Source organism: Saccostrea cucullata, unplaced genomic scaffold (genome assembly GCF_032062105.1).
Source record: "Saccostrea cucullata isolate Sc308-1 unplaced genomic scaffold, CSIRO_AGI_Scuc_v1 ctg107, whole genome shotgun sequence".
Classification (NCBI taxonomy): Eukaryota; Metazoa; Mollusca; class Bivalvia; order Ostreida; family Ostreidae; genus Saccostrea; species Saccostrea cuccullata.
The window spans coordinates 18,308-37,440 of NW_026928317.1; the positions used below are offsets into that span (position 1 = coordinate 18,308).

Here is a 19,133-nt window from a genome sequence, read left to right on the forward strand (position 1 = left end):
TACTAATTGTAAGTCCATTTTTATACACTGAATTGACGACGGATTTTTTCCATTATTTCCCGATCATTTAAAAAAGGAGCACACGGCGGGTCAGCAGAGGATGCTCACTCCTCCATGGCACCTGATCCCACCTCTGATGTTTCGGAGGTCCGTGTTTGCTCTGCTCCTATTTGGTGTTGTTTCATGGACTTCATAAATTTCTTGTACTGTTCAACAGTATATACAAGAAGTGATGTGAATCAGATGTGGATACTCAAAAATTACAAAGAACTTTTGGACAATTTGAAATCACAAGATTTTACCAAAATCAACAGCTTAAAAACTTACGACTTTTCAACTTTATACAAAACCATTCCCCACTATAAATTAAAGTCCAGGCTTTTTGATATCATTGACAGCTGCTTTTTCAATAAAAATGGAACTCGTAATTTACTAACTTTTCATTGGTCATTTGCAAAATTATTCTGTTAAAAAACATTCTGATTATACACACAAGTACATGTACTGTGAAGTGAACATCAAAAAGATGCTGGAGTTTCTGATAGACAATATCTATGTGTTTTTTTAAGACCAGGTCTTCCAACTATCTATTGAATTCCCATTGGTACCAAATGCGCCCCTTTATTTTTTATTCATATGAAACAGTATTTGTGCAAAATCTTATGCGTGAAAAAAAAGAAAACACTTGCTTTGGCCTTCAACTCGACATTTAGATGTATCGACGACGAATTGTCAATTAACAATAAAATTTCCATTGTTATGTAGATGCGATATATTCAGAGTCTGACACATCTGTTTCATATTTGGATATTTTACTTGAAAAAGACGATAATGGTAATCTAACAAGCAAAGCTCTATCATAAACATGATGACAACTTTCCTTACTTATGCAGCAAGTACCTTCATCAACTGCATACAGAGTTTAAATACTATTAAAACATTGCTGTGACGTCATGCCTTTGTTCTTGCAGTCTAAAAATTTACCTGTAGCCGTCCGATAATAATAATTACCAGTCTGATAATATATTATCGGACGGCAATGATAACAAAATCGGAGGGTATTTTAAAAAGCAAAAAGAAGAGTGAAATTAAGGTTAAATATGTCCAGAAACCCCCCAATAAGAAAAAAATTCAGGGAAAGCAAACGCAAGGAAATTAAGTTGCTAAAAAATAGCAAATCTATGAAAAAAAAATCGAGTTTAAACCTTCCACAACGTTAATACTTTCCACTCTTTAAAAGAATTTTTGATACAGCACTTTGAATAACTTTTAAATCCATTTCTAAAAAAGAGTCTGCAAATATCTTTATTTTATGTTTGTTCCTCGATGGCCGCACTTTTAAAACCTGTGAATATTTCCATTATCTAAACTAAAACTTCAGGGTAAAAATCTGCATTTTTACTTTCCATGGTGATGGTTATAATATCCCCCAAAATTATGTCAGTGTCAATGTCAATTTATGCACATCATTAAATAAAAATGCCCCCCCCCCCCAAAAAAAAGTCTTTCACTACCAGACCTCTGTCCTGCTAAACTAAACGACTACCATTGAATGAATGAAATAAGAGTTCACTCACTTTTTATACTGTCTCATTGCTTTCATCTACTTATCAGACGGGTAGAAAACAATGGATGCCTGAACTCCCATTGTGTTATTATCGGACTCCTCCAGGTCACACCCTATTACCGGCAACTGTGACAACCGATGCAACTGTGACAACAGACGGCAAAGTTATCAATCGCTATGACAGAGACCTAATTGATATCATAATTTTGACTATTTATAACATTCATTTACTTTCGTTTGGTAGTTTCCCGTGTTGATCTAACCTTAAATTATTTTTCTGTTAAGTATAAATCTATGATTCCTTATTGAAACAAAATAAGAACAGAATAAAGTTAAATTTCAATCGTTGTTCAGGAAAAATTGGTCAAATTGAGCTTATATAATAAAAATTGCTATTCTACGGTCACATTTCTTGTTGTATATAATAAATTCAGACTCTTTACGACATAACTTCAAAATATGGATAATTTTTGTTGTTTAATAAAAGCACCGCAAGCGTTTAATTTTGTTTGGTGAAATCATTTTGGCTATCAGGTACAACAGACGAGGCAAACAATGACAGCAGATTTAAAACGAAATACGGCAATCGGAAACAGTGGATACAAAGTTTGATCAAGTACAAATTAGCTGTATCCTGATACTAGTAGGCTTCAAATTAAGTCAAGACATATTTTGGCTGTCAATATTGGTCAAATGTATGGTACTTGGTATCAAAGGAATTTATGGACATGCCCCTTGGACGGGGGGGGGGGGTATTCTTCTCTACAAGTACCCGTGCATGGTTGCCATTCGGCAGCTACTGAATAACTATTCCTCGATAATCAACATGAACATGTTTAAATAAGACGGCCCAGTGGTGTTCGTAAAGAAGATGGGGAGATAAGGCGGACGAAATGCCTATAGTGCGACAGATAAGAAGTTAAAAATCAAATCTCAATTGTATCAGAATTTTATTTGATATTTTATCTAATAATGAAGTTTATTTAATCTAAATCTCTACAATTTACAAAAATCTCACACAGACTGAAAATATTTGCTTATGAAAAAGCATATACACACTAAAAAGAACAAAAAAGATCATTTTCTCATAATTAAACAATTTTTTTTAATATGAGTGGGTCTTTGTTCTATTTTTTTTTTAAGATGATCCTAAAAGTTTGCAATAGAATATACAATTTGTGGTTTACTAAAACATGAAGCGAAGACCCACTTTACTTCAAAAGTACACTTTTATGACAAAACATTCGCATCTTTTACAGGAATACTTTAAGTCATTTAAGTCAAGGGTAACCGGTATATCACAAACATTATTTAAATGCCCCAAATCATCATGAACCATGTAGCATAGTGGGTAAGGCGTTAGTCTCAATCTCAAAGCAGTATGATTTGTCGGATTTTTATTGCTAGGGTTGGAATCTCACTAAAACCATCTAGTATTTTTATAATTTTGTCGATATTTTTTTTTTCTTAGAAAAGGTATTTTTCTAATAATATCATCAATTCAATAATTGGAAGTCGATCTAAATACTAGTACTCAATTCACATATTGAATATGATTTCTTAATACATGTATTTGTCGCCATAGGCATTATGCCCGCCTTGTTCCCCAATTTTCTTTTGTTTTTCAACGATAAGAAACAGAAAACGGATATTTGGAACTGTAACATATCAAGGACCACAGTAAAGTACTCAAAAGTGATTTTTTATGTACAAGTTTTATGTAGTTATAAACTTAGGTTTTTAAAATTGCTAATTTTGGCATTTCTCAGGAAGCTGTTATGTTTGCTGCAGGCTTCAGCAAACAAAATTGTACACAGGAAAAGTTTTCTTGCAGATAATTGTCGCTCGCTGCGATGTTGCGGCCGACATTACAACTATTGCTATATTATCTTGCAAGAACTCAAATTGTTTGCAGGAACATTGCAAGAAACATACATGCCTCTATATACAGCAGCAACAAGTTCGTTGGAAATATCAAATCTGACAAACCGAAGGTTTGCAGGAAGCTCGCATGAAAGTAAACAAGTCAAACCAGCCAATGAAATGTAGACTGTACCTAGGTCAACAAAGAATTCGCCATTTTGAAATATTTCAATTGAAGTTGTAGATATCACACAACGTCTGGCTGATAAGATATGGTTTTGTTTTAATTTTTTTTTATTATAAAAGTAATGACTATAACTTTTCAATCGTCAACTTCCCTTACTTATGCAGGAAAATACGTTCATCACATACATACAGGGTGTTTAACTCTCTGTTGATTCGATACGCAAATGCATGCTCTACGTAGGATTTTCTAAAATTTCTAGAATAAGGTAAATAATTGACAAACAAATTGACGAAAGAAGAATATCAACAATCTTGTTTTTAAGTCATCATTTCTTTATTTCTATAGAATGTCCCTGTCAGCAAATAAATCTTTTCATTGATTCAAATGCTGATTGACCCCCTCCCCCCATATATATTTTTGGGCCATCATTTGCACTTACTGAATTGTCGAATGATTTTTTGTTTGTTTTTTTTTCGATCATGACATAAAGCAAACAACTTGGCAGGTGATGATCACTCCACCACGCATGGGACGGGTCCTGCCCATTTCTATGTTTTAGAATTTCCCGTTTTTCTGCTCCATTTTGTATTGTTTAAGGGAGTTTTGAGCTTGAACACTGAACGTTACTACATGTAGTATCTTCATATCTTTCTTTAAAAAATCTAATATTGGCAGCAGGTTAAAACCAGCGGTAAACCTCTTTTGCATGGGTAACTGTTAGCTGCAGATCTGTAGCGTTATGGTTTTATATATTTCTCTTTGACCATAACGCTACAGATCCCGTAATGCAAAAAAGGTGCAATTTACGGCGCAATCTTTTCTGCGCTCTTTTGGAGAGAATTACTCCACTTCCCAGCATCGTTCAATTAACTAATCTTCAATACCTAATTCTAGGCACATTATTTAACTAATCTTTATAATTTATCCATCTCCAAACTCTTTATAGTCGTCTCTACAAGTGATAAACTCACTTGATTAAACTTATTTGTTAGATTGCTGAAAATTCACTTCAAGCGAGTTTATTGCCTATAGAGAAAACTGTAAATTGTTGGGAGGTAGATAAAATATACATATTGGCTATATAATCTGTCTAGAATTAGGGAGTGAAAGGTAGTTGATTAACCAATGCTAGAAAGTGGAGAAATTCTCCCCGAAAGAGCGCAAAAAATATTGCGCCGTAAATTGCACCTTTTTTGCATTACGGGATCTGTGGCGTTATGGTCAAAGAGAAATATATAAAACCATAACAGATCTGCAGCTAGGGTAACTGTTTGCTATAAGCTTGTCAAAACTAGCGACAAACTTGCTGCAAACACAAAGGTTTTCAAAGTTTGTTGTGGTTTCTTTAGCTTCGTTGCTGCAAAGGATCCTTTGCAGCAATGTTTGTAGCAAGTTTGAACCAATGTATGTTGAAGACTTGCAGCAAATGTTTGCAGAGAGATCATATTTCGTTCTTAGATAGACAATCATCTTCTGAAATAATAAATTATATAAAGTATAAAGATGTCTGACAACAAGTCATATTTTTGTCAGTGATCTTGATAAGAAAAAAAACGTTTAAAAAGTAGAAATCCAGATTAAAATAAATGTGTTACCGATTGCCATTATCTGTCGTCAGTGTTTGCCACAGAAACGAACATCTGTTGTTCACGACAGCCAAAATGTCTTGACCCATCAAAATCAAACACTTGCAGCACACTTGTTAAACAACAAAGTCCATCCACATTATAAAGTTATGGTGTAGAGAGTCTAAATTAATTATATACAACAGGAAATAAGACCGCAGAGTAGTAGTTTTTATTTTTTAAGCTGAGTTTAACCAATTTTTCTTGAATAACGATTGAAATTTAACTTTATTCTGTTCTTATTTTGTTTCAATAAGAAATAATTGTTTTATATTCAACAGAAAAATAGTTTAAGGTTATATCAACACGGGAAACCACCAAACGAAAGTAAATGAATGTTATAAATAGTAAAAATTATATCAATTAGGTCTCTGTCATAGCGATTGATAACTTTGCCGTCTGTTGTCACAGTTGCATCGGTTGTCACAGTTGCCGGTAATAGGGTGTGCAGGTAACTTTTGGACATTTAAACGGCAATGTTTTAAGTAAGATATATGCCTCATACTATTCTATATGTAAAATTATCAGACAGTTTTCGGCCCTAACGGGCCTCAAACAGTCTGATAATTTTATATATAGAACAGTATTCGGCACATATCCATTACATATCCAAGTTGATTCGATACGCAAGAGCAAACTCTACGTATAAACGATTTCTAAAGCAAGGTATATTATTGACAAACAAGTTAATAAAACAAGAATTTTAGCAGTCTCCTTTATCATTGAATTAAATCCTGACTGACGTTTTTCATACTAATTGTTAGTCCATTATTTATACACTGAATTGACGACGGATTTTTCCGTTATTTACCGATCGTGGCAAGGAACACACGGCAAGTGTGACGAGTAGGCAGGGGATGCTCACTCCTCCATGGCATCTAAACACACCTCTATTGTTTTGGAGGTCCATGTTTGCTCTGCTCCTAATTTGCATTGTTTTATGGACTTTTTATCTTGAATACAGTTTGTTATCTCCCTATGTTTCATTGTTTGTTGTATTTTTTTAAAAATAAATTTGAATATGAAGCACTCTGTATACTTCATCAATGAAATATGAAAATAACGAAAAAAAGTAATCAAATTCAAAAGTCTATTGTAACAAGACAAAATTGGAGCAGAGCAAACATGGGCTTCTAAAAACATCAGAGGTGAGATAGGTTGTCATGAAGGAGTAAGCATCAATTGACATAATATTCCTGTGTATGCTCAGTGCAACATTAAAAATGCATCACTGAACTGAAATGATTTGTCTTTAATAAATTATTAGTGTATGTATCCTAAACTTTCTTAAATGCATCCCTTAAGGATCTCCAAGATTAAGATTTATAGATTAGTAAAGTAATGCATAAACAAAACAATTCAAAAGATATCTACAGAAATTCTTAATGTTGTAGGTCAGTAAAATGGAACTCGCAAAGGACTACTGACAGATAAGTTGATGTCACAACAATCTTGTTTATAGTCACCAGTAACTAAACCTTGTCAACAGGGGATGATTACTACCCCAAGGCACTTGTTCCCACCAATGGAAATTCTGAAAGTCCATGTTTTATGCTCTTTTTACATAACTATACATGTATTTGTAAATTTTATGAGATCGATCACAGTTCATTACCTTCACCTTTTTCATCTTATGTCATAGGACAAAAGAAAAAAGCTTTCAGATAAGAAATAATATCCCAAAGAATTTATAAATTTCTTTCATTATTATACTTCTGTTAAAATGTTTTCTATATAAAGTTCAGAAGGCAAAATAACTATCCTGTATAATCAACGAATAGCAAAGCTATACCCAGGGGTATAGTTTTTGCTATCCACCCTCGGAAAATTTTCATGCAATTTTTGCCGCAAATTTTGATTTCCAGCGATAAATATTTAAACTGATGATGTCATAATGACTTCAGTAGCATTGTGACGTCATCAGGATTTCAGATTATTCTTGCGGAATTATCTTACTCCAAACAAATTCAAACCTCAGAAATCATATTATACATCAGTATAATAAAACGCTTATCCACTGGGTGTGAGTGGGATAGCTCTTTTATCAAACCCTTGACAGGAACTATTCCCCTCGGGCAAGCCCTCGGGGAATAGTTCTCTGTCGCGGGTTTGATAAAAGAGCTATCCCACTCACACCCAGTGGATAAGTGTATATTATCTACTCTGGAGAAAAGGTGCTCCATAGTTGGAGGAAGAAGAATAAAAACAATATATGCATGTCTATAATTCATAATAATCTACATAAAGATAAAGACGAGACATTATCACAGATAAAGATTTTTCAGAAAAAAGGGTACATAATACAACTTCAGATAATCCAAACAACATTAAAAGCAACGTAATGGATAACAGGTGTTGATACAACCTATAAAATAATGAAAACATTCACTTCCCTCAGTTATCTTTATGATATGTTACATAATCCATGATTAAAATTGCTTGAGATTTTGTACTGTAATATGAAGATCTTAGAGGATTCTAAAATACTCATATATACATATTTTTCAACATAGAAAAGGGTAATCTCAGACCTCAATCTTCCAATATGCAAAAAAAATTAAGTGATGATATATAACCAACACTAATCACACCATCCATCAGTAAGACAGTGCTTCACCAATCTGGACAGACAATCAGAGTAAAATCACTGTAAATGAAGGATTTAACATTACATGTACTTAATTATTTCTGAAAACCTGGAGTGATAAAAGTGTGTCATTCAGTATCTGCTATATTGGTGTCCAGATTCGCAAGACACTACTGGGTCAATATTTGCACTAACAAAAAAGCATTGTCTGTTCACATATAAATCTTTCTCTTAGTTAGTACTTACATTGTGCTTTAAATTTTGATTAATTATGATTACAACAAAACATACAGTATATGTATATGAAAAAAATATACCCTACATCAGCAACAAATTATCATATACAATATTATTCTCACAAAAGAGCAATTTTTTTAAAGGACGGAATGTATTTGCACATAATACCAGTGTTACAAAAAAAATTACTTGGATCTTAGATAATAAATGATTCAACTAGAATTCACAACTGAACTAGTTTATCATTATTATTATTACAAATTTACTGAATTACAAAAAAGAAAATTCTGAGATGTAAAAACTTGACCCTCCATTATCTGTCATCTAAACATATACAATGAGATTTCCCTTCGAATATCTCCAAATCAGACATGCAAGGCATTAAAAAATTCATACATTATGAATACTACAAGTCAATTAAATGCACTTCATACATACACAAAAAAAATCATTTTCTTTGCCTTGTGAATCAATATTTTCAAAATACTAATTAAACATAAATATAATGTCAGAAAAATTGCACTTTTTATGAAGTAATCAAGTTTGCAACATATTCAACACCTAAAAAATATCATTTTCATTTCACAACACAGAATAGTTTTGATTTAATACAAAAGTGGCATTTCTTTTAAGCATTTCAAATACTTGTATACTAGTTGTCTTCTTTTTTAATTATGAAGAGGACCACACAAGAAGATGGTGGTATATACTCTTCATTTTCTTTCTATATTCCTTAAGGTATTCAATCCCTAATGGGAACAAATTCAGTGAAATTTAATACATAACTGATATGTAGGCACTGAATACTCAGTTTATTTAGACATATTTCCCATTTATTACTATTAGTATGTATAGTGGGATGTGTCCTAATTTATGACCTTGAGTTTTGGTGAGAGTTATCTCCCCTTATTTTAATTAATAAAAAAAATCAATAAAAAAAAATTAAGCCGGTAAAAAAATTGTTTTCAATTGCCATTCTATTTTTAATGTTTCAATGCATCTTTCCACGGCAGGATTTATTGATATTCAAATTATTCTAATTTTTATTTTGAAAAAACTTTTTTCCCCATAGACTTCAATGCAATCTTTGTTAATTAACTACTGCTTAATTAATGACATTTTTAAAAATTTCTCACGGGCAATCCTTTTCCACTATAAAATGCTTTAATATGATATCAGTGAATTATACACTTGACGGACATTTAAGGGTAGGGAATTAGGTCCCATTAGGGATGGAAATCCTTAATGAACATGTACAAAAATGCTAATAATTTCAAACTTACATGAAATAATGAGTAGCATTATGCTAATCTTCAGTCTTGTTTTATTTCTTTTAAATAATTGAATAGTTTACTTTAGAGTAAACTAAGAGTAAAAAGAATAAATTCTTTCTGTACAATATAATAATTTGTTTTGTGCTTATCATTTATCATGTACTCTGTCGTATTTTTTGGGGGGTGGGGGTCTAGTGTATTTTGCAGAAAACTACCTTTCATGGATATCACATGCCATACTAATGAATTTACAAGCCAACAATGTATGAAAAACTTGAACCATTAATTTAGATATTTTCCACCATGTTTTAAGTTTATTTTCTATTCACCCAAGGTTCATCGAATGTGAAATTAAGTCTTTGGAAATACTGTGAAACCATTTAAATTTCGTTGTGGACATGAATTTGATCTTCATACCTCAAAAACTTCGAAAATTAAACCCCAACAAAGAATAGTGATTTCACAGTATGTCATTTGAGTTTGAGCTTTCTGGTTATTTCGCAGAGAGGGGGGATTTTTCTCAGATATGACAATAAATATTAAATAAAACAATGACTGAATTTGACAGGAATTCCAAGGATGCTGTTTTACACATCAAAATTCATGGACAACAATCAATTTACTGAAAATACTCCGTAGCATGAAGTTTATCTATGATCACAGAAAAAAATCAAATAAAAGACTTTCTTAAAAAGTCCCTCTGTCAAATAGCATCATCCTGCTCAAGAAAGCAAGTTACTGTACACTCTAACTAAATATCAAACAACCTTCTTTTTCCCCTCCACACAATCATTCTTAGAGGTAACTACTATGAAAAAAGTAACAATAATACTAGTACAATTTTTTGCTGAGTCTATTGGGAGACAGGTTTCCAAGAAAATTCTCTCATCATTTAAACATAGCCCATTTTTTCTTCAGATATAAAACAGCCAGATATGTAGATCTCACCATCCAAATGTTACTCAACATCGTCAACTTTCTCGTATCTGAAAATGAAACATAACTAAAAATAAAAGATTTATTTTATAAAGATATTTTTGAAAATAATTAAAATCAGGAATATGAATACAAAAAACAGGCATGCCTACATTAAAGATAGTCAGGTATCAGTTATCTGGTTGCCAATAATGCGGATACTTTAACTTCAAGACAAATTTGTGGTGAAAAGAATTTACATTTATCATCTTTTTAAACTTGCTTTTGATTTACCGTATAGCGGGTTTTCTTGGCGGCTGTGAAATTTGGCGTTTTGCCTGCTCAAAGGTATGCCCATAATTTTGGCTTTATTTTAGCAGACACAAGGTTTCAACTCTTTGCAGATGGACACTAAGAAGAGTACTGACTATTTTAGCGATTAACATGTTTAGCGGGGATTATCATCAAAATGCCAAAATAAGACAAAATTAGCAACCCGCTAAAATAACCCGCTATACGGTATAAGGTTCTATAATCGTTATATATTGTACCTTGTTTTTACATTTTAAGTGCTGAAGGGTAATTGTAAAATTAGATAAGGAGCTATGTAAAAGAATAATAATTTATATCAGCTTATTTGAAAAGTAACAATTCAGTATTCCAGGTGTTTCGTTAATCTGCACAATTCGCTCAGGAACACAATTGTCCAGACTTATGAGGCTTATATCTGTATTTATAAAATGGTGGTGTTACTTACTTTGCTAGTCTCTTTCTGAGATCCTTCAGTTGGTCGTTTTTCTTCATCAGCATCTGCTTCAGATTTTTGAATGGGTTGGTTTGACTGACTTTCTTCTCAAGTTCCTACAAAACACCTCAATTTGAAAACTTTCCCCATACATTTTAACACCTTTTAATATTTATACATAGATAATACATTATTTCCCAACATATATAAGAATAATACTTTATTAATACTCATCACAGTGCACAAATGATCTGTTACAATCCTTTTATGTGCTATGGATTTCATGTATAAAATCTCCTGTACATATTCATGTTTTTACATTCATGATACACATGTTGGTCAAGCTTTTTCTCATACAGGTGACTCTCGATCTCTCGAAGTTCAAGGGACCGCGAGAAAAGTTCGAGAGATCGAGGGGTTCGAGAGATGGAAAGTAAATAAAATCCGGAATTTTCAGTTCTGATCATCGAAGTTCTTCTTTTACAGATACCGGAAATAAATGTAAATCAAGTCATTGCACGTTTTCAATCACATTTTACAGGTAATTTACTTGATATCAACAACAATGATTGTATTTTGAATAAATAAAACGAATTCCTAAAGATTCAATATTTATTTGATCCTATTTCATGATTACACGAAACCCGAATAGCAATTGTAGTTTGGCTATTCCGCGGCTTGATCGGGTCCTTCAACAGTGTTCACCAGATTTTTCTTTATCGGTATTCTGTTCTTGAGAAAAGAATTTCTTGTGTAATATTTTCGATACTGGGATTATGTAGACTCTATATAATCATAATGAAAGTTCATAGTCTATGGGAACTTACTGAAATGAACATGTATAAATTAATTTCCAAAAAAAAAATAGCGTCTCGGTTTCAATTCAAAATAAGTTGTGAATTTGTTTCTAATTTACCCTGTGAATAATAACCAATTAATTATAACAACACACGGACGACCCACAGGTGTAGTGTCATCTATGTAAACACCCAATTAACACCTCTATGCCAGCCAAAGGCATTCACTGTTTCCAGGTAAGTCCAGACTGCATCAATTTTACGCTTGATTGGCGTGTATACACGCGCAATCAAAACTTCGAGAGATAGAGAGTAAAATTCAATGAAATATGTGTAACGGGACCCAGGTTTTGGTTCGAGAGATAGAGAACTTCGAGAGAAAGTTCAAGAGATCAGGAGTAAATTTGCTTGGTTATATAGAGGAAAAAACGGGACCGGAGGTTCACTTCGAGAGATCGGAGTTCGAGCCATCGAGAGTCACATGTACTTTTAAAATACCTTTTCTGCCATTTCCAACATTTCTCTAATTCGAAGCAACTCATGTTTTGTTGACACTAAATCTTTCTCCATTGCATTTGATGAACTGGCACTGCTCCTTTTTGTCTACAATGGATATATACCAGTAAAGGTACATGTATATATAATAATTGCTGATTCTGTTTATAACTTTATGCCAGAAAAATAAATAACAGAAATTTTGTAAAAATAGAATTTATGCTTGACATGTTTAATGATGCATTATGGTACATAGCTTGATACACTGCTCACAATATGAAAATGTAATGGTTCAATGAAAAAAAACCTAGGCATATATAAATAAATAAATTTTAGTATAATGGGGGGGGGGGGGCTTAATACAATCTTTGTCAATGGTAGATCAGTATTAAATAAAATGCTTTATTTGCATTTAGATTATGGAAATTATATCTTTTCTAAGATAAAAAAATATGTTGAAAATTTGGCATAAACTAGACAAGTTAAAATACAATACCTCAGAAGAAAATAATATATAAAACTTACACTATCAAGATCTGATTCAAGACTGGACAATTTCTTTCTTAGATCATCCACTTCTCCATCATTCTGAAATAAGTTGATGTTAAACAAAAATAAATTGTTAGTAAACATCAGTGTCCTTTACCAAAAGTTTGATAAGTTTTATTTATTTGGACTTGATTGGATCTCAATGAGCTATTACATCCTCAATACTTTGACGAGTGTCCACAGATATTTCATGAAAAGTTTACTGAATTTCTAATCATCACTGTTTCTGACCATACCTGATTTGATCTCCCAGCAACAGAGGAGGTAACAGCACTAGCAGCCACCTATAAGAGATTAAAGCATGACTTATTTACATGTATATTTTATACATAATGATATGAACATTCATACCCTACAACTACATGTACTTTAAATTTCTCATTGCTGATGCACTCTCACATGCGCAATTTACCGAAACAGGCAAAGGCAGTTTTCCAGCAATTATGATCTAATAGCTGTCATATCTATTTCATTACATTGGTGTTAATGGTAAATGCACACACAAGTTTGCTACATACTTCACAATCTAGTACATGAAAATGTAAATGTAAACATTGAGCTTTGGAATTCTCTTTCATAAACAACATATTAACATGGGCAAGAGTGACTTACTGTTCCTCCTAATGCTTTGACTTGTTGCTCCATTTGTCTTGTTTTTTCTGAGAGTTTAAGATTTTCTTTTTCTAATTCCTCAATTTTCTAAATAGAAGAATTAAATTCACTGCAGTAATTGATAATCAGAATATTTCAATAGGTTTAAGCCTCTGGTCATGTGGCTACAACCTACCATGTGTAGTAGAGCTGCTCCTCCAGATTCATTGATTGGAGCTAATTTCATTTTCTTTAATACACTGTTAAAATCTGTGTCTCGTGTTGTCCCAGCAAATTCCTTTTGTTCAAAGTCTGCTATAGTTTCTATTAAATCTCTAAAAAAACAATCATTGGATTCATTCATAATCCAATTCATATATAAAACTTAAAAGTAGCTGAAGTTTGCCAAGTGAAATGAATTTGTTTTACCCCCTCCTCTTTCCCCTTATTGATGGAAATTTCTCACCTATTTTCTAATTCTGAGATATCTGCCTGCAGTTTAAGGTGCCACTTTTCTGCCTGCTGAAACATCTGCCTCAGTAGTAGAACATTTGTATAAGCAGTGTTATCTAACTCCCCCTCCACTTCACCCATCACAACTGATAGCAGCCCATCCAACATGTCCGTCACCTCATCAATGGTGTAGGTCGTTTCATCCAACCTTTTTTTCAGAAAAAAATTAAAGTAAGTCTACTTCATTGTTTTCTTTTTCAGCTTATTCTACATAGTTAATGTGCATTTTTATAAAATTGGATAATTAAGAGAAAAGGATGCATACTGGAACATCCAAATGATTCAGAAGTTTTAGGAATTCTGTATATTGATTATTTTATGGAATTTGGTTTCACCATTGTAGTTCATGTCTCTAGATGGCCATTGCAATCATACAAAGAGTTTGCCTGTCTGTGAGTGATGGGTTTAGAAACTGATTGTTGAAGATTGCATGAATTTGATGGTTTTAGGCCCATTCTTAGGTCCCATGGGGCCATCACCACACCATGCTTTTAATAAATTCTGCTTCTCTTAAGAATTTAAAATAATAATAATTAAAGTATTTCTTGAATTAGTTCAGACACTTTCAAAAGGAACCCAAAATGTTCAAAAGTTTATAAATGACACATATAGGCATGAGGACAGGAAGAATCAGCAATTCACTGACCTGAAATGTGTATAGAAAACATTTGTTAGTTCTCAATGGAGTTTTCTTTTTACCTGCTGTTCTTGAGTTCTTCAAAACACATCTCCACAGCTCTTAACCTCTGACCTCTTTGATAACGGGTAAATCTCATGTAATTAACAACCTGAGCTTGATGATGTTCATTCACTCCAAGATTAGCCTGAAATTAAATGGTTGATAAAAAAAATCTGTTAATAAAAGTTTACATTGTACAAAGAGTTATTTGTGTCCTCGTATGAATTGGAAACAATGCTATATCATTAAGTGATACTGACCTAAGGATCTAGTTTATGATATTAATTCATGTGTGTGTGAAATATAGCCAAAGAATGACAGGTAACTGCAATCTACATTAGCAAGAAATGAATAGAAAAGAATATCTTATATTACCCTTACAAGTAAGAGTCATGGATAACATTACTACTCTCTTTATATATCTCTGATTACGCTGCGCCAAGTCAAAAGTATCTTGCTATGAAACTCTACCAGGCTTGAGTAACCCAGTATGAAAAGGTAATTATGAGCAAGAAAATTGTCAGGGACAAGTGGTATTATATTCTCGTTTTATTCTATAAATTAATTTTCAGAATAATCTCCCAAACTAAAGAAATAGAGTGTGCAATACGAGCTCTAACAAGAAAGCCTGGGGCAGTGCCACAATGAGCAAAGAAAAATTTGGACTTTGCACATTGATCAAAATGATTTTTTCCCACAGTAATCTCTGGACCCACAATCCTTCGTGAATTGCATCCTGTTGCAACTACATTCTTGCAGTAATAAGAAGTTCAATGAAAAAAAATATTTATCAAAATAAACTTGTTTATTGAATAAAACAGATAATTAGTAGATTAAACTTTCTTTATCAAAATTGCACTGTCCAGACTTCATTTTGGTAATAGACATCATGTGTTTATCTTTTTTTATAAGTTAAAAAAATGATAGCTAAAAATAAAGCAAATTCCAAATGTATTAAGTAAAATTGTGGGTTTGTTTAAATGCCCATAAAACATTACGAACGTTTGAATATCCGTCTTTTTATTTTCCGTTGCGGTTAGATTATTGCGTTTACGCAATTCCACATGTTTCCTCCTATATGACAAACGGCAATGAGTTTGTTAAATTTCGGTTTTAGCTGTGACTTACAGCACATTCTAATTTCTACTTATTGTAACAGATGGTTTATTCAGTAGTGAGTATTTGTAAAAGTTATTGTAATGTACATGTAATCTATCAGCCTGGTATTGTGGATGTATGACTATCCAACACAATGTGAGGAAAAATAAAACATGTACACTTTATTTATTCAAGTAACAAATGAAAATAAATTATAAGTTACATAAATTTAATTATGTCAGGTATATATGGCCTCTGAAATTTATACACGACTTGTCGTAAAATACTGAATCAAGTCCTGGACTTGACCATGTGTGCCTGAAATTGCAATGCAAATTTTTGGTAATAGACATCGTGCATGTCAGACAAATATCAAATGGCACATGTGGTTTAAATGCCAGATCCAAATTAAAACTGAATATCTGTGCTTGAAGTTGACTTAACAATCACACAGTCAACATATTATCTCCAATGTTGAAAAAGTAATGTCATATGACATCATTTTGATACTGATTGCCTAGGATTTTACCTTCCAATGCAATGTGAGGATATTATAAAGAGGGCACTTCAATTGAGTAACAAATGCACGTACATGTATTATCTTGAACAAGTTTTAGTGCTTGGTAATATTATTGATGTCTTAAATTTAATGTATAATCAATATTTCAATTTTGGAATAATGACAATCGCATTAATAATGATTAATAACAGATTCCACCACAAACCATTTTTCAGAATCAACAACTGAGAAAATTCGAAATGCATTGACAGTGCCATAACTTAATCAATCATCTATGAAGCTATACTTCAAATGAATAATTCTAAATTTATAACAAATTTACAATACAACGACCTTACCATTTGGACCCAAATGTCAATTAATTATATAAATTAATATCACGAAAAAAAGTTTTTGCGATGTTTTCTTGCCAAAATGTCTTTTTGTACTTTAATTACTGCGTTCCGAACTTAACTGGGGAAAAAACGAATGCCATAATAAGTGAAGGTATGAATAAATATATATAATGGTCGTGCGACCAGCTGATAAATATTATAATAAAAAACACGATGGTCGTGCAAATAGTCACTGAAAAATTAATATACACGACGGTCGTGCAAACAGCCACTGAAAAATTATGTACACGACGGTCGTGCGAATAACCGTTGAGAAGGTAAGTGCACGACGGTCGTGCATATAGACACTGCCTAATATGTATTATCTTGAACAAGTTTTAGCGCTTTGTAATATTATTGATGTCTTAAATTTAATGTATAATCGATATTTCAATTTTGGAATAATGACAATCGCATTAATAATGATTAATAACAATCTCCACCACAAACCATTTTGTGTCAACCTGAGAAAATTCGAAATGCATTGACAGTGCCATAACTTAATCAATCATCTATGAAGCTATACTTCAAATGAATAATTATAAATTTATATTGTGTTTGAACAACAGATTACCATTTTGAAGCTAAAAGTGTAACTAATTAATGCTAATCTTTGAAGATTTTGCAAAAGGCGTCTCTGTTGACAAGAAAATTCCAAATCGAGGTTTCCAATAAAGGTAAGTCGTACGGAAAATTTATTAAGTATGTCGTACATAGAATGTGTATTTACTAAGTGAACAGCCAAGTTGTGTACAATAACATAACATAAAAAAATTTTGGCTATTCATTTAGAATTAAAAATTTTCATTTCAAGTTAAGACACTTACTAAAGATTCAGAGTTCTTACAATATGTAGATCTATAATGATACATGTAAATGATTACAATTATAACAGTTATTTGGGAAAAAAATATATATGACAATAATGATAATAAAGAATAAACATGATCACAAGTAAAAGCAATCATAAACAAAAAAGTTGTACAGATATGATTAAATGACAAAGAAACAGAAAACTTCAAAATCTACCTGAATCACCAATGAACCTTTGGACACAGTGAAATATATTATGATTCACATCAACTGACAATGAATCATTTCCAAATAAAAAGATGGGAGTTGACTATTGCCAAGTGATTATATTGTAAAATATTGTTTAAGAGGCAATTTATGCATATTTTTTACATACAAAAAAGAAATTTTTTTTCAATTTTCACATGAACAATATAGGAGAGTCAATTATATTTCTTATAAAGATCATTATTAAGTATATATATTTTGTGTGAATTATATTTAAATAGCGTTTCCCATATGAAAAATACAAGGTGGCTTTGAGGGATGTGAACATATTCTTGTTTTAAATTTATAATAGAATCCTTGTCTCTCACGTCTTTAGAAAGGGAATTCCAGGTATTAATTGCAGAGGGTACAAAAGATTTTTTAAAAGTTTCAAGTCTACATTTGGGAAAAAAATTCAACGCCTTTAATAATTATTATGCTGAGTTTTTGGAAATATTTGTTTGAGATAATCGGGTACAACATTTTTTGTACTTTAAACATAGTGGTTAATTTAGCTGTTCTTCTTCTTGTAAAAAATCAATTAATAGAGAATTTCTTAGAAATAAAAATCGGGAGACTTTTATTTGAATGTTAAACATTTATTCATTAAAATTTGACAAAAAAATCAAACTGTACCAAAATTGAAATTATTTGTCTTCTGTTCAACAGTAATGTTATTTAGCGTAGCTGAGGTGGATTGAAAATGAATAACATTGCAATTTCAATTTTTCCAAACGTCCTATAACATACTCTCCCATTTCATTGTCTATCACTGAATGTTTTGATTGTAAAGATAGAAATCACGTATAAAGCTCTATACTCAGTATTTCCAATTTTGCCATTTAATGTTCCTCGGTCTTATTGAAGATGAAAAACACACACTTTTTGAATGTTTGAGTTTTGTTACAGAACGAGAGAATATGATTAATGTTATACAAAGACACTGTATCAATTTTTCTCATTTAAATAATGAAAATAAGTTGTTGTGGGTTCTAAATTGTGAAAATTTTACTTTCAGCTGTTTGTGAAATGGTTAATAGCCATATAAAATAGATATATAATGTGGCATTTCTCTTGATAATAATAGGTACATGTAAATTTTTTATACTCAGAAAAAAAAACAAAAAAAAACACACACCAAAAAAAAAAAAAAAAAAAAAACCTATATTGGTTCTTAGAATTTGTGAATTGATCAAGGGTGCAATATAGTGTGTCTTCTACATGTATAAAGAAATTTAATAATAAAAAAAAAATTGTATTCTCCAAACACTTAATAAATATTACTTTGGTCATAAGATATGCAAACAAAACATGGTGAATTATTAAGTACCAATGCACTGTCCCTAGGTATCTTTTGCAATTTAGTGGAATATAGCTACTCAGTATGTATGTGTGTGGACATGTATATATATGTGTGTATGTATGTATGTGTTGGTATGTAAAAAAAATGTATATATT

General features: G+C 31.8%; 1 protein-coding gene across 1 annotated transcript; it reads right to left on the minus strand.

Moving 5' to 3' along the window:
- Positions 1–9,379: 9,379 nt before the first annotated feature.
- LOC134277173 (leucine zipper transcription factor-like protein 1) lies at positions 9,380–17,282 on the minus strand. Its single transcript, XM_062759455.1, has 10 exons — positions 17,191–17,282; positions 14,645–14,769; positions 13,899–14,093; positions 13,629–13,767; positions 13,454–13,540; positions 13,078–13,125; positions 12,818–12,880; positions 12,296–12,400; positions 11,013–11,116; positions 9,380–10,326 (listed from the first exon to the last, which is right to left on the minus strand). Exons 1-10 carry the CDS (start codon positions 17,191–17,193, stop codon positions 10,299–10,301), a joined length of 897 nt encoding a protein of 298 aa, XP_062615439.1. The 5' UTR covers positions 17,194–17,282; the 3' UTR covers positions 9,380–10,298.
- Positions 17,283–19,133: the final 1,851 nt, after the last annotated feature.

Coding starts and splice junctions, on each gene's coding strand:
- LOC134277173 (XM_062759455.1), bottom strand. Junction 14,094..14,644: donor GAAGAACTCAAGAACAGCAG/GTAAAAAGAAAA, acceptor TCTGAAAAAAAG/GTTGGATGAAACGACCTACA. Junction 13,768..13,898: donor ATCTCAGAATTAGAAAATAG/GTGAGAAATTTC, acceptor TTGTTTTTTTAG/AGATTTAATAGAAACTATAG.